The 12,718-nt window shown below is 43.3% G+C and overlaps 2 protein-coding genes across 3 annotated transcripts in view; one reads left to right on the top strand and one right to left on the bottom strand.

Moving 5' to 3' along the window:
* cacna2d3a (calcium channel, voltage-dependent, alpha 2/delta subunit 3a) overlaps positions 1-12,718 on the top strand; it is a 125,155-nt gene that overhangs the window by 97,444 nt on the left and 14,993 nt on the right. For both annotated transcript variants that reach the window (XR_007032785.1, XM_047340260.1), the window contains 3 exons: positions 11,780-11,841; positions 12,308-12,352; positions 12,442-12,504. Coding sequence is in view for 1 of the 2 variants with exons in the window: in XM_047340260.1 (XP_047196216.1) it covers positions 11,780-11,841; positions 12,308-12,352; positions 12,442-12,504 (170 nt within the window). In the remaining variant the exon portion in view is untranslated. The remainder of the gene's footprint in view (positions 1-11,779; positions 11,842-12,307; positions 12,353-12,441; positions 12,505-12,718) is intronic.
* LOC118110696 (leucine-rich repeat and transmembrane domain-containing protein 1) lies at positions 1,607-8,146 on the bottom strand. Its single transcript, XM_035158654.2, has 4 exons — positions 7,469-8,146; positions 5,223-5,607; positions 4,886-5,091; positions 1,607-3,600 (listed from the first exon to the last, which is right to left on the bottom strand). The coding sequence occupies exons 1-4, from the start codon at positions 7,503-7,505 to the stop codon at positions 3,083-3,085; spliced, it is 1,146 nt and encodes a 381-aa protein (XP_035014545.2). The 5' UTR covers positions 7,506-8,146; the 3' UTR covers positions 1,607-3,082.

The following is a 12,718-nucleotide window of genomic DNA, read 5'->3' as shown; positions in this document are numbered from 1 at the left end:
TGACATCATTCATCATCCACCTCTCCCCAAAGACACAGAATTACTTTTAGTCATTGTTCTGTCAATATGTGACTAATACCATACTTTACTGAAATATTGAGGGTGACAAGTTAAGAAATACACAATATATATGTATATATTTTTTTTGTGTGCAAATGACCAAACATTTTAATAAAGTTAGAAGCACCTTTCCAAATAGACACATTAAGTTATAATAAAAATGATGATAATAATAAAAATAATAATAATAATGCTATATATATTTGCTAAAATATGCAGAGGGATATTTGATGTCAGGCTGAGTGCTATTCTTCAGGCACTTTCCAATGTATATGTTAAGGAACAAGCTGGAGCTCGGCTTCTGCTTCATATTAAACCTCTCTTCAGACGATATCTGTGTTAGCTCTCCCGTCACACGAGGGCTAATGATGCCAGCAGAGGAATCACACACAAAGATGTGGGCAGAGAAAAGACAAAGTTAAGAAAGGGAGAGAAAAAAAAGGAGAATCTTTCCAAAATGCGTGTGATAAAATAAGAGAAGAAATAAAAGGGCCGAGACAGAGAAAATGATTTCACTGTGTCTGCATGCGTTGACATGAAAGCGGTGCATTGTGGGTACTCTTGGCCCGGGGGAAACCACTGGAGCAGAAGGACAGAGATGGGAGAGTCTGTGTGGTGCCAAACACACACAAATACACACACACACACACACACACACGCACACACACACACACACATGTGGCACCCAGGCAGCCCACAGTTTACACCAGCCCTCAGTGTTATTTAACCGTGTGCTGACTTGATCACTGCTCTTTTAAGATAACGTCGTTCTCTTGAATCCTGTTTATGGTCCATCCAAATGACCAATCAGTGATAAGGATTCACGACGACCCTTTTGTTACTGTGGGTGCTGATGTTGAGCAACGGCACTCATGCTCGTCAGATCGGGGGATGTATGTAAGAATGATTTTATATAAGAGAGTCAGATGGGAGCAGAGATGTAGGCTAGAATGCAAATGTAGTGTGGGCCGGTTAGGGCCAGTTCTCACTGCCCCGCGCTCCACCGAGCTGCAGACTTGTGAATACGCTAATACGATAACTGAACAGGACAGGCTGATGACATCACACACCGCGGGGCCCTGCAGACATCGCTCGAGTCACAATGTTACCATGTGTGTACATACACTCGTGTGTGTGTGTGTGTGTGCGTCAGTGTTTGTGGTCACATCCGGAGCCACGTGCCACGAGCCTGCTGCCGTAATACACACGGAGCCGTAAACGTCCGGCAGGCACTGAGACCAAAGGCATCTGTTTACATTCACGTGCCTCCACATGGCACTGGGGGAGTTGAAGATCACATGTGATGGATATATAATCAAAAGATAAATAATAACAATGGATGCTTGTAGTGAAAACAAGAAAATACCATTCTGATATAGCACCGCATCAACATCCTTTCTGGGAAATTTTAAATACAATAAGATAATAAAGAGAAGAAATTTAGATTGAACAGAAACCTGATTATTATATAATGGTACTGTAGAATCATTTTTAATGGTACCAGTGAACTCCATCGGAGGAAAAAAGAATGTCAAAGACACAAACATTGTTTTGCCTTTTCAAATTTATGTTGTATAAAATTATTACGGTAATACCGATATTAATCCACAGCATTCTTGTTGAAATATGTGTTTGCATTTTTTCTTTTCAGCTTATTTTACACGATAATGTTTCAACTTCATTAACCCCCCCCCCCAAAAAACCAGAACATGTCACAGTAGAACCAAGCTGAACTGAGAGGGACAGAAACACCCATGCAATGACCACTCAGGATTCCCACTGCAACACATCAAATGATGGATATTCTTCAGCTTTTTTTTCCATAAACATGTTTTACTATTCAGTTGAGTGGCTTCAGAAAATAGGATTTTTAGTTTGCGGAATAGAATATTGTTGAGTTGAGCTTTTCTTCAGATAGTGACATCATTAAAACGGTACAATCCCAATTGTACAGTTTCTTCATGTAAACAATTAGAGAGGTTCACTCTAACGGTAAAAATTACTTCAAAATGGACAAAATATCCCCTCTTTTAATGAAGCGTTCTCCATGTAAGGATGCATGCCTTCTCAAATAGATTGTCAGTTTGCACACAGTAATCAATTAAAACATCTCCCCTTTATATTATATAATACATATACCGAGGACATACCGTTATGTAATCAGCATTAACTCACAAGTAGGACTGATCTCAAAAAGTGTGATTCCCAAAAGATTGTGTGACATAATGAAAGTCATAGTAAAGCAACAAGGCTGAGTCCAGGTTTTGTTGTTGTTTTCATTTTAGTTTGTTTCATTATTGCTTCAACGAATTCCCCACCTTCACTCCAGCTGTCAGAAAAATATCCTTTTTTATGAAAACATGTTTCCTCCTCAAAATGATATCACATTATTAGGCACAGACTTAAATCATCTGTAAATATGTGCATACAATGTACTTCTCCATACACACACACGCACACTCACACACATGAAACACTGACACAGACACTTTCATTCTTTTTTCTCACACACTCACGTTAATGATACAAGAAACTTAGAACAGATCTTAACATGACAGCAGCTGCCTACACATGAGTTTTCAAAGTTACCTCAGACTCTAAATTATGAACAACAACCAAAAGACAACCAAATTCAGAAATTCACTTTTTTTTAAATAGCATTGCTCTACTACTCTACCTACAAATACACAATTATAAATATATAGCAATTTGTTCCTATCTCTGATATACATTTCTTAGACAAAATGGAATTGATACGTTTGATTTCTTTGGCCTGCCCATCAAACCCGCACACAGTACACGATACTATCGTCAGTGCATAGTCAAATACCTGTGGAATTTAGCTACCCAAGTCTCAGAAATGAGGTAAACACACAATACGCACACAAAGAATTTCACACTCTCTTTTCTTTTTTTCCCCTCGCAAACATACATGCACAAGCACACACATGACATCCAGAGACGATTAGGTTAAAGGGTTGAGGCCCAGGTTTTGAAAGTCCAGGGTTCATGTTTTCATCCCCTAGGCAATAGCATTCTCCAGCGGTTCCTTTTCAGCAGCTCTGGCCTTATCTGCCCCCCGCACCGCTGCCAGCTCCTCGTTCTTCTTGAGCTCCCGCTGATATTTGGCCATGATAGCGGCGTAGGCGCAGCCATACACCGCTGCAGCCAGCATCATCAGTAACACGATTCCACACACCACGCCGGTGATGATCACTGTGGCAATGGCGTGGCGCAAGTTGACAGGCCGCGGCCTCTGCTTAGGTTCACACTCTGGCAGGCTCCCTCCTCCGGCTCCCCCGCCGCCGAAGCCATCCCCCATTGCCATGGGGACGTGGAGAGTATGGCTTGAGGGATGAGCGTGGTTGCCATGGGTGTGGCCTCGCAGGAGCCTCTCCGACTCCAGGTGGTGTATGTTGGCGAACAGGTAGTGGTAGCTCGTGGTCATGCAGGCATGAAAGAGCTGGTAAGGGACTTTCTGCAGTTCTCTGCCCTTCATGTCTTCTGGCTGGGAGCAAAGGACCTCGTCCACCACTCCACCTTGACATCAGAGTTACATTAATCAGAGGGTGATAGTAACAGAAAGACAGAGGATGTCATGCAACAGTCAGTTCTTGTGTATTACAAGCACCTGCTTTTAATCGGCCATTGCTTTTTGCTGCAGCCTTTTACAGAGGACGCCAAAATCTAAATCATCATAGCTCAGCCTGAACCAACCCTTTACTTATGAATAAATAATAATTCTTTCTTAATAATGTAGGGTGTAACTGCTCACTTTATGGGCTGCATTAGCAAGTGTTACATGATTAACAGCTCACATATGAGTCTCTGTTGGATCACTGGAGCTGAATAAATCGAGTCTTTTGGTGAAAGAGTGGAGGTAAGACTTCATCAGCTGCCCCCTGTGTGCCCTGTAAATCTCTTTATTATTCATTTCTCTCTGTATTCATGTCGAGCATGCTCTGTCACACGTTTCCTTACCGCTTGCCTGATTAAACACCGGCTTTCTATTAAGCATACATCCTAGTATCTGGGTCCATTGTTCTGGTTTGCACTAATTAGAATTTTCAGACTTTAAAACGAAAGCTGTGTCAGGGTTACGCAGGAATGTAGGCGGGCCTGCCAACTCAGAGCGAGCCCAGCTTTCACTGCACAGTGGTTATTTTGTTATCTAATGCATGCAGGGGTTGTTCTAGCATGGAAAATAATGCGGTTGGCAATTTAACTCTTAATCACCCCATGTGGACTCCCTATCTCTGGTTGTAGAGATAACCACCACGGTAAGAACTGCTGTGTGGAGTACCTAACATCACGCCAGTATGCAGGTCATTCTTACTGACGTATCTCACCATTTGCTTAAGCTCAGTCAATACCAAGAGTTACATTAAAGACAAGTGTAAATGTTGTGAATTGCGCCCTTAATATGCTTTTGGTTACCTTCCCCAACAGTACTGATCAGATGATGATAGTATAAAAGCCAAAACTACATATTCCTTCCACAGCTACACACCTAACAGTACAATCTAACTTACTCCACTGTGTCAATGTCTTCAAGAACAAATACTTAACCAGCATCTCCACTTGGGTCGGGTCATTCTCAATCTCTAATGCCCGCCTCTCTTTGAGCCAACTTCAATATGGAGAACAGCTGTTTCTACTCTACAAGTCTCAGCATACTGTCCTGTGTGAAAGGTCAGCATTACCATAATTAAACATTACCATAATTTAATACTGTGCCCAGCAGAAAAGGCATTGTGATGAGTGAAGGTTGGGAACACTGTAGCACATTCCTCCAGCCACTGCCTAGAGTTACATGTGGTCTAACCTTTAAAGAGGTAGGTCTCCAGCCAGAGTTTGAAGCCTATGAGTTGGCAGTCACACCTCCAGGGGTTGCCTCGTAGTGTGAGGCTGTCCATGCGGGTCAGGGCCTCTAACAGGGAGCGGTCCATCCGTGTTAGCCGGTTGTATGCGAGCCCCAAGCGGCTGAGGTTCCTCAAACTGTCCCCCATGGCTCCAGGTAAACCCCACAGGCTGCGAGGAGGGGACATGGCAAAGAAAATGGTAGAAGATGCACTGAGGAATGTTGCATAAAGTTTTCTGTGGCTATTGTTCGACAAAAGGACAAATTACAAATTTGATCTGTTCCGGTTTTGTTGCTTTACCTGTTGTGCGAGAGGTCAAGGTGTGAAAGCGAGCGTATAGATCCAAGCAACCGCTTGTCGAGCTCTCTCAGGCTGTTGTGGGCGAGGCTGAGGCGCTGGAGAGTCCGGAGACCCAGCAGAGCCGTTGGTGAAACAGATGTTATAGAGTTGTTGGACAAATCGAGAATGCGGACAAGGGGTATTTCTCTGAACGCCATCGATCCCAGCCCCCTGATACGGTTATCTTGCAGATACAGTTCTTGGGTGTCGGGATGCAGTCGTCGGGGGATGTCATACAGACCTTGACCCCGGCAGTCTACTACTTTGGTGTTGCTGTTGCAGCTACACTCCTTCGGACAGGCATGTGACGCAGAGAGGAGGGATAGCAGGGCACAGACGAGAACCACTGAGGAGACAGGGGAACATAATAGTGAATAAAAAACAAATAAAAGTACCGCATACTAGTATTGCATTTGTTGCTAAATACTGGACAAATAAACTCCATAACATTTTCAAACTTAACTCAAGATTTGACCTCTGTCAACAATGCAGTTTATTACTGTGAGTTAACTGAGTTCATTCTCTGAACCAGATAAATGTCTCAATCACCAAAAACGAGAATAAATGATCAAGGAAATTCCAGGATTGTTTGTTTAATATTGGCATAAGTATATGAAATGACGTCTTTAGTAAAGAATGCAATCCGCTTTTCCTTTCCCTTAAAATAGCACCATCCTTTGTCTAATAAACAAGAAAGTAAACTTATTACTTATATGGAAACACCCACCTCCGATCCCCCCCCTTAGACAGTGACCCTCTGTGACTTCACCAAGGCCTTATAACCCCTCACCCACACTCCACCCACACACAAATCCATACACAGCAGATATTGGGTGTCTGATTCCCTTTGAGATGACTTCACACGTCCATTCCTTCTGGTGGATTACAGCAGTATTTATAGCATTGGCTGGACCAGCTCGGGGCTCAATGAAATGAAGCTCTGACCAGCACCTGCAAATGTAGCTCACGAGTTGCACTCGTAGATCCTGGACAGATAAATAAGCTGCACAGTGTTTTTGTTTCCATAGGTACGATAGTTGAAATGAGCCTTTCAACAGCCATTTAACCCACTGGGAATATTCAATGTTTTCTCAAAAGGGAATTATTTGTTTTCCCCCTGTACCAGGCAACATCTACCTCCATGTTCACCTTGTTCATAAGGCAGCTTTAGGCTCTCACAACAACCTGAGACTTATTTCCAGGAATCAGTGCTTATCTGTTAACAGTAATAACCAAATTTGCATTAAATGATGCTACTATCATCAGGATAGCGTGTTTGTTTAAACTCTGTAGTTGCACAACACTCATCTCACGCAGCTGCTATTTAGCATTCGGCAGTTAACCAGCAGTATCATTCAAAACATACAAAAGGCTTTTTCCTGCAGTTCCTCTCCTCTGTGAATAAACACTATTGTTTCAAATCTGATTGACAGGCTTTCTTTTAATATTGTGTAATCATTGTTTTGTCCTTGCCCGTCTTCTTGCAGTGGATTGTGATTCACAGAAAAATATCAAGGTGCAGGCGTTCCCAGGTCTAATCTCAGGTGTAGTTTGGTGTTGCTGTTATGATTTTATGTTGCTTGCTTTAACAACCAAAAAAAAGGCATCAGATCATGGGTGAGTTGAGATTTAGTGCCCTGTAGTGCAAAGCCATGTGTTAATTGCATCCTTGTTAATGAATTGTATGCTAGAATGCATCCGGCTCACATATGCTTACACATGTGTGCATGTACTGTACTCATAAACAGACTCGTGTACAAACAATGCATACACAGAGACGCGTAAATAGAGCATCCGCTCAGTGGAGCGTTGTGGCAGCAGCTCCGGAATGAGGTCAACACAGGAGAGTGTCTCTTCTGCCCAAAGTACACACAGAGATGCTTGTAATGACATGTACACACAACCCACAGCAAGTGCCATTTTGAATCGGCTCAGTACCAATGTCAATACCTGTTTGCAACAGGAAATAGTCAGGGCCAATGTTAATGCACAGCTATTAACATAAAAGTGTTGATGTTGTAAAGTTGATGTGTGTTGCACGTGTCAATGCACCGTTTTGAGACAGGAACTGCATAAGCAAAGTGTTGTATCATCACTCAGTTATACAACAATTTACACAACACACTGGCTAATGGCGGCCCACCTAGCCAGACGACAAAAACACACGTGTACACAAAAGTATTCATATTTACACACAGGGCTCTTACCTCTCATATCTGCCAGTCGTCCTTGGGCCGCTTGCATTCGGTCGTCTTTTAGCGCCCTTTTTGGAGTCTAGCACCTCTCATTGGCTGATGATCCATGAGCCATCAGTTAGGTTGAGGTGAGCTTGTCCTGAGTCTCACCTGCGTTGGCTGATATGGTCGATAGGTAGTAATTGAAGAGGCTGAGATCAGCGGCAGCAGAAACCCGTGTTGCCCTCAGGATCCCCAGCATTGCTTGCACGGGCATGAAAGCCCATCAGAGCGGGCAGATCAGAGCACAGCGCTTCCTGCCAGCCAGCCAGTCTGGGAATCACTGGAGTTACAGGGAGATCTGTCTCTCTCTCTCTCTCTCTCTCTCTCTCTCTCTCTCTCTCTCTCTCTCTCTCTCTCTCTCTCTCTCTCCCTCTCTCTCTCTCACGCTCACTCTGTATCTCTCGCTGTTGCTCTCTCACAGTCTCTCAACCCCTAATTCTGTCTATTGTATTTTTCTTCATGCTTATTTGCGCCTGTGATTCTATTTTCCCCTTTTTCTCTTGCTTGATTTTGTATAATTTCTGCTCCTTTGCCCTGCGCTCTCTCTTTGTCTATTTCTCTCTCTCTTCCTCTCTGTTTTGCTCGCTCGCTCTCCCTGTCCCCAGTTGTATTGGTGAGTGGGATGGTGTGTCATCTCCCCGTGGACAGCTGTGCCTCTTAAATCACAGCGCGCACACATTCACTGGCATTCACGTTACCTCCTATTACTCCGGCAAGAGCTGAACAAGACAAAATTAGATCTGGATTGCAGCGTGTCTAAACAAATGCTCAAACGCAGTGAGCGCGGTCGGAGGATGCCCGTTGCTGTGGCATGCGCCGAAGATAATATGCATGAGCCGTGGGCAGGAGGGCTGACAGAACACGCCCCCAGCACAGCAACACAGAACGCACGAATGCACACATGCACACATGCACACATGCACACACGCACACACGCACACAGCAGGATATTAAGCTGTTGCAGGAAATTTACATAGAAATTTTTTCTTTTTTCTTTTTTCTTTTTGGCATGTAAATGGATTGACTGCTAAGCTCGTACGAGCTTATCGGTCGCTTCAAGGAGAAGCAAAAAATGAACAAAGGAAGAGACAGAGAGAGATTAATGATTGAATCATTTTTAATGATGAAAATGATTAAGCTTACAAGATGACCTTGGCTTTCTGAACCCTTCCTGTTTGCCCTCCTGTCCATCTGGGTTTATATCCTTTCTTCCGCTGAGGGGCATTACAATTATTTTCACCCTGTCATAAATAATAAAAAGTCAATATGTGGCACCAGCTCATATCTAGTGTAGCTTTACTGGGGTAAATGTGTGAAGATATCAGCCTTCAGCAAATAATGCACCCATGAGGATGTGTTTAAAAAAAAACATTAAATGCATGTATAGGGGCCTGCAACTGCATGCGTGTGCACACTCCAAACTCACACTTGAGCGGGCATGTACCAACAAAGGGAATTTCATCATCAAATGTGTGATGACACCTTAGTATTTGCCAAAAGCCCATATGGTTGATGTGTCCAGACAGTCTGAAGTGTTTGTGCTGCGACGTCTTAAAATGTTAGGCGTCAAATTACAAGCGAGAGAGGGAGAGAATTACACCCTATTCTATTCCTCCTGTGACCAGGATGCTATCACTACCATGTGACTCATGTGTATCTCCCGTGACGCATGTGGCAGCAAAGCCTTAAGGGGCACAAGTACAAAGATGGTTTTGCCTGATTTGGACACGATTGTTTCTATTGTACGGTCTTGCTAATTTAGAGATTTAGACAATACAGATAAAAAAAATGTTTTAATTTCAACCGTAAAATGATGAACTACTCGATATTTTTTTAATTTTCTAGATTTTCTCCCAGATAAAACAAATTTGATTATATTATGAAGAAGAACACACTGGAAGAAAAGGTCAGAGGAGCCTAAGTCTTGCAGACGGCTGGCATCCTTGACAGCAGCCTCCTGTTCCACTCATCCTCTGACTGTTCCTCAGCATCTTGACATGATCCGCCCCTGCGCCGTGTAGCTGCCGTGGAAACACCAAATCTGCGAATCACCACATCTCTCACACAGCGCTGGATGCTCACTGCCCCTGCACAGCACACAGGCACGTGCATAAACAAACTCAGATGCTCCCTTGTGCTAATGGATGTATACGTTAATGCAATCCTTAGCAGAATCCCAAATATCTGCAGGCTTTAAAGTACTTGTCATCTTTCCCTGCCTGGGATTGCGCAGATAGGAGACGGGTGATGGGGGGGGGATTTGGAGTGGATTTGATGTCTCTTCATCTTTGGACTCATAAAACCAGCTCAGGGCGTAAATACCCCCAAGTTTATAAACCATACCTAGGGAAATTAAATGTTCCCCAGTAATACAGAAAATTCCCAGGCATTAGTGAGACAGATTTGGGCTTTTGTCTTTGTTCTGAGCCGACTTCTAACCTCTAATACCTTTTTATAGAGCAAACCCATGCACTGCTCATATTTGATGTATGTTTCCAGGAGTTATTTTCCTTCCTGAGCTGCTGTGCATTTTTTAGCATTTGATATCAATTGAGTATTTCGACTTCCAAATGAGCTTATTTTCCTTCTGCAGCTCTCTTTCTTTTTTTCTTTTTTTTTTTCGGGTGCATGACCCTTTATCTTTTATTGGCGTCACGATCAAGGTTCACTCTGGTTTTATACCATGTGTGTTTCCATTGCCGTTGCCCAGCATCTTAAATTAGACTCTCCTCCTGGGTTTTCCATGTGGGTGTAGAAATTGTGGGCTGCTGAAAGGATCTGGCAAAGCTTATGATGGGATAATCTGCACCTGTTTCTCTGGGCAAGGGCTAAAACAGGCCACAGCAGCACCCCTCTGCGTTTAAACAATCACGCAAACATGCAATCACTCTTAAAGAAGTGCAAACCAGTGGAAGATTCCTCACCGATACCGATCGTGTTCCCTTCACGTGTGCAACATACAGTCAGGACTGCCCGTAGGGAATCTTGAACAATTCACTTGGACTCATGGATGACCTGATAAGAATTTGGTGGTCAAAGCTTAAAGGTCACTGTGACCTCCAAAAACACGTTATTGGCCTCTTGGATGTGATTTCTCACGACTGCCTCAGTTTTCACTTTGACTCAAAGATGAACTGATTATGTTTCAGTGGTCAAAGTTCACAATGACCTAGTATGAATCCGGAAAAACTGTAAAAATATGAAGATGGAATCTGCACTGGTTGGTGGAGGCACACAACAGCACTGCGATCATTTTAGTTGGAACTCTATTTTATATTATTTGCTTATTGTTGTATATGTTAATGTTGTGGCTGACTGGTGTATATTTTATCCAATAAAAGGCCAATCGATACACATACATATTTAAAACTGGAGTTTGTTCTGGCTGTGAAATCCATTCAAATGCTGCATTTGTTTGCATTTAGTTTACTACCTGTGGCTGCTGCGCTCTTGGATCAAGCTCTAAATCTTGCTCCTGGAAATACTTAAACCCCCAAAGCATTGCAAACCCCCACTGAGAGAGAAGCTAGGGTCCTCTGAGTCTTAGTAGCAGGGGGTAGTGGGAGCGGAGGACACAGAGGAGAGGAGGGAAGTTAAAGCCTGTGGTGAATGTGTCAAACTTCCCTGCGCCAACTCTGAAAAAGTTGACATATTTAATGTCAGCGGCAGTTTTTTTCCCAACGCAAGGAATTCTGGTCAGATCTATGCGTTGAGGGACCTGCTGTGATGAGGCTTATGGAAGTAAGAGCAGCTCTGTGTACCGACTGCGGAAATGTCTGTTGGGATAACTACAGGGAGGCAGACTGAGGAATTGGATGGATTTCATGTGGGCAAAGAGAGAGAGAGGTCTGGTTTAGAATCGTGTGAAACTGCATTTTGAGTGTGGTTAGCGGCAGATGTGCGCAGATTGTACTACAGAACACACACACACACACACGCCTCCCAGCAAAATAAGCTGATGCATGTATGATGCAGGGTGTAATTGCTTTTCCCTCAGTTTGGGGGGTTAATGAAATGACCTCGGATAAAGATCATTGTGCTGTTGCACCTCAACGGGCTGAGAAGCACACACACACACCCACACATACACACACACACACACACACACACACACACACACACACACACACACACACACACACACACACACACACACACACACACACACACACACACACACACACACACACACACACACCCTTACACACACACACACACACACCCTTACACACACACACGCCCCGTTGATACACCTCGGTGACTGTGTCGTCTCTCTTTCAGCTGTGGGTATCCAGATGAAACTGGAGTTCTTTCAGAGGAAGTTCTGGACAGCCAGCAGACAGGTACATATGCATAAACACACACCCTGCATGTTTGCACATTCACACATATAATACAAACACACTTGTAAAACTAAAATAACTCATGTCGTCTGAGCCAATTGACCCTGGCTGCCCAGAGTAGCACAAAAATACATACAAATTAAACATAAAGGCGAGTAAAGTCAAAAGAGAAAACACTAACCATGTTGTTCTTAACCCTGGCTGCCTGGTTATGAATATGTAGGACACATTTTCATAGAGCAGCCTTTGTTAAAGTCCCCACATGTTAAGAATATTTAACGACTCATGAACTCGGGAGAACTTTTAAGACGGAAGGTCATCAGTTTGTTTTATTCTTCTCTTTTTTTATGATTGGAATACATTCAAAGTTTTCCGCTGACAGAAGGGATTTGTACTCTCACACAAACAGAGCAAAGTATTTGGTGTGACGTTCAGATATGTGCAGATACATATTCTTTTCTTATAGTGTGCAGCTTTGGATGGGAAATGCTCCATCAGCTGTGATGATGAGGTCAGTCGTCCTTCCTTTCCTCAGACAACCCTCCGTTGATTCTGTCACTTTTGCTTCTCACAACTGCTTTTACACTTTCTATTTAACAGAATATCAACTGCTACCTCATCGACAACAATGGCTTCGTCCTGGTGGCCGAGGACTATACTCTGGTGAGACGTGCGCCCGCACAGGCAAAATCAATAAAATATAGTGTTTATTGATATTGTTTTAAAAGTGGGTGTTGATGGAACTTATTTGTGTTTCCCCTGCATGCTCAAAAAACACAGAAATTCCGATGTTATTTCAAATCAAGACGATCTGAAAACTGAATCTGTGCATATAGGCCAGATTATTAGTGAATTGTGAGTTTGAGGTCTACAATTC

The sequence above is a fragment of the Hippoglossus stenolepis genome, chromosome 6 (assembly GCF_022539355.2).
Source record: "Hippoglossus stenolepis isolate QCI-W04-F060 chromosome 6, HSTE1.2, whole genome shotgun sequence".
NCBI lineage: Eukaryota > Metazoa > Chordata > Actinopteri > Pleuronectiformes > Pleuronectidae > Hippoglossus > Hippoglossus stenolepis.
Note: the sequence above shows the minus strand (reverse complement) of the source record. Positions and strands in the feature narration are given on the sequence as shown.

Excerpts from the sequence above, each read along its gene's own strand:
- LOC118110696 (XM_035158654.2), bottom strand. The coding sequence starts at position 7,505 with ATGCAAGCGGCCCAAGGACGACTGGCAGATATGAGAG. Across the intron at positions 5,092-5,222 it reads CTTGACCTCTCGCACAACAG|CCTGTGGGGTTTACCTGGAG; the intron begins GTAAAGCAACAA and ends CCCTCCTCGCAG. Across the intron at positions 3,601-4,885 it reads GGAGACCTACCTCTTTAAAG|GTGGAGTGGTGGACGAGGTC; the intron begins GTTAGACCACAT and ends TCTGATGTCAAG.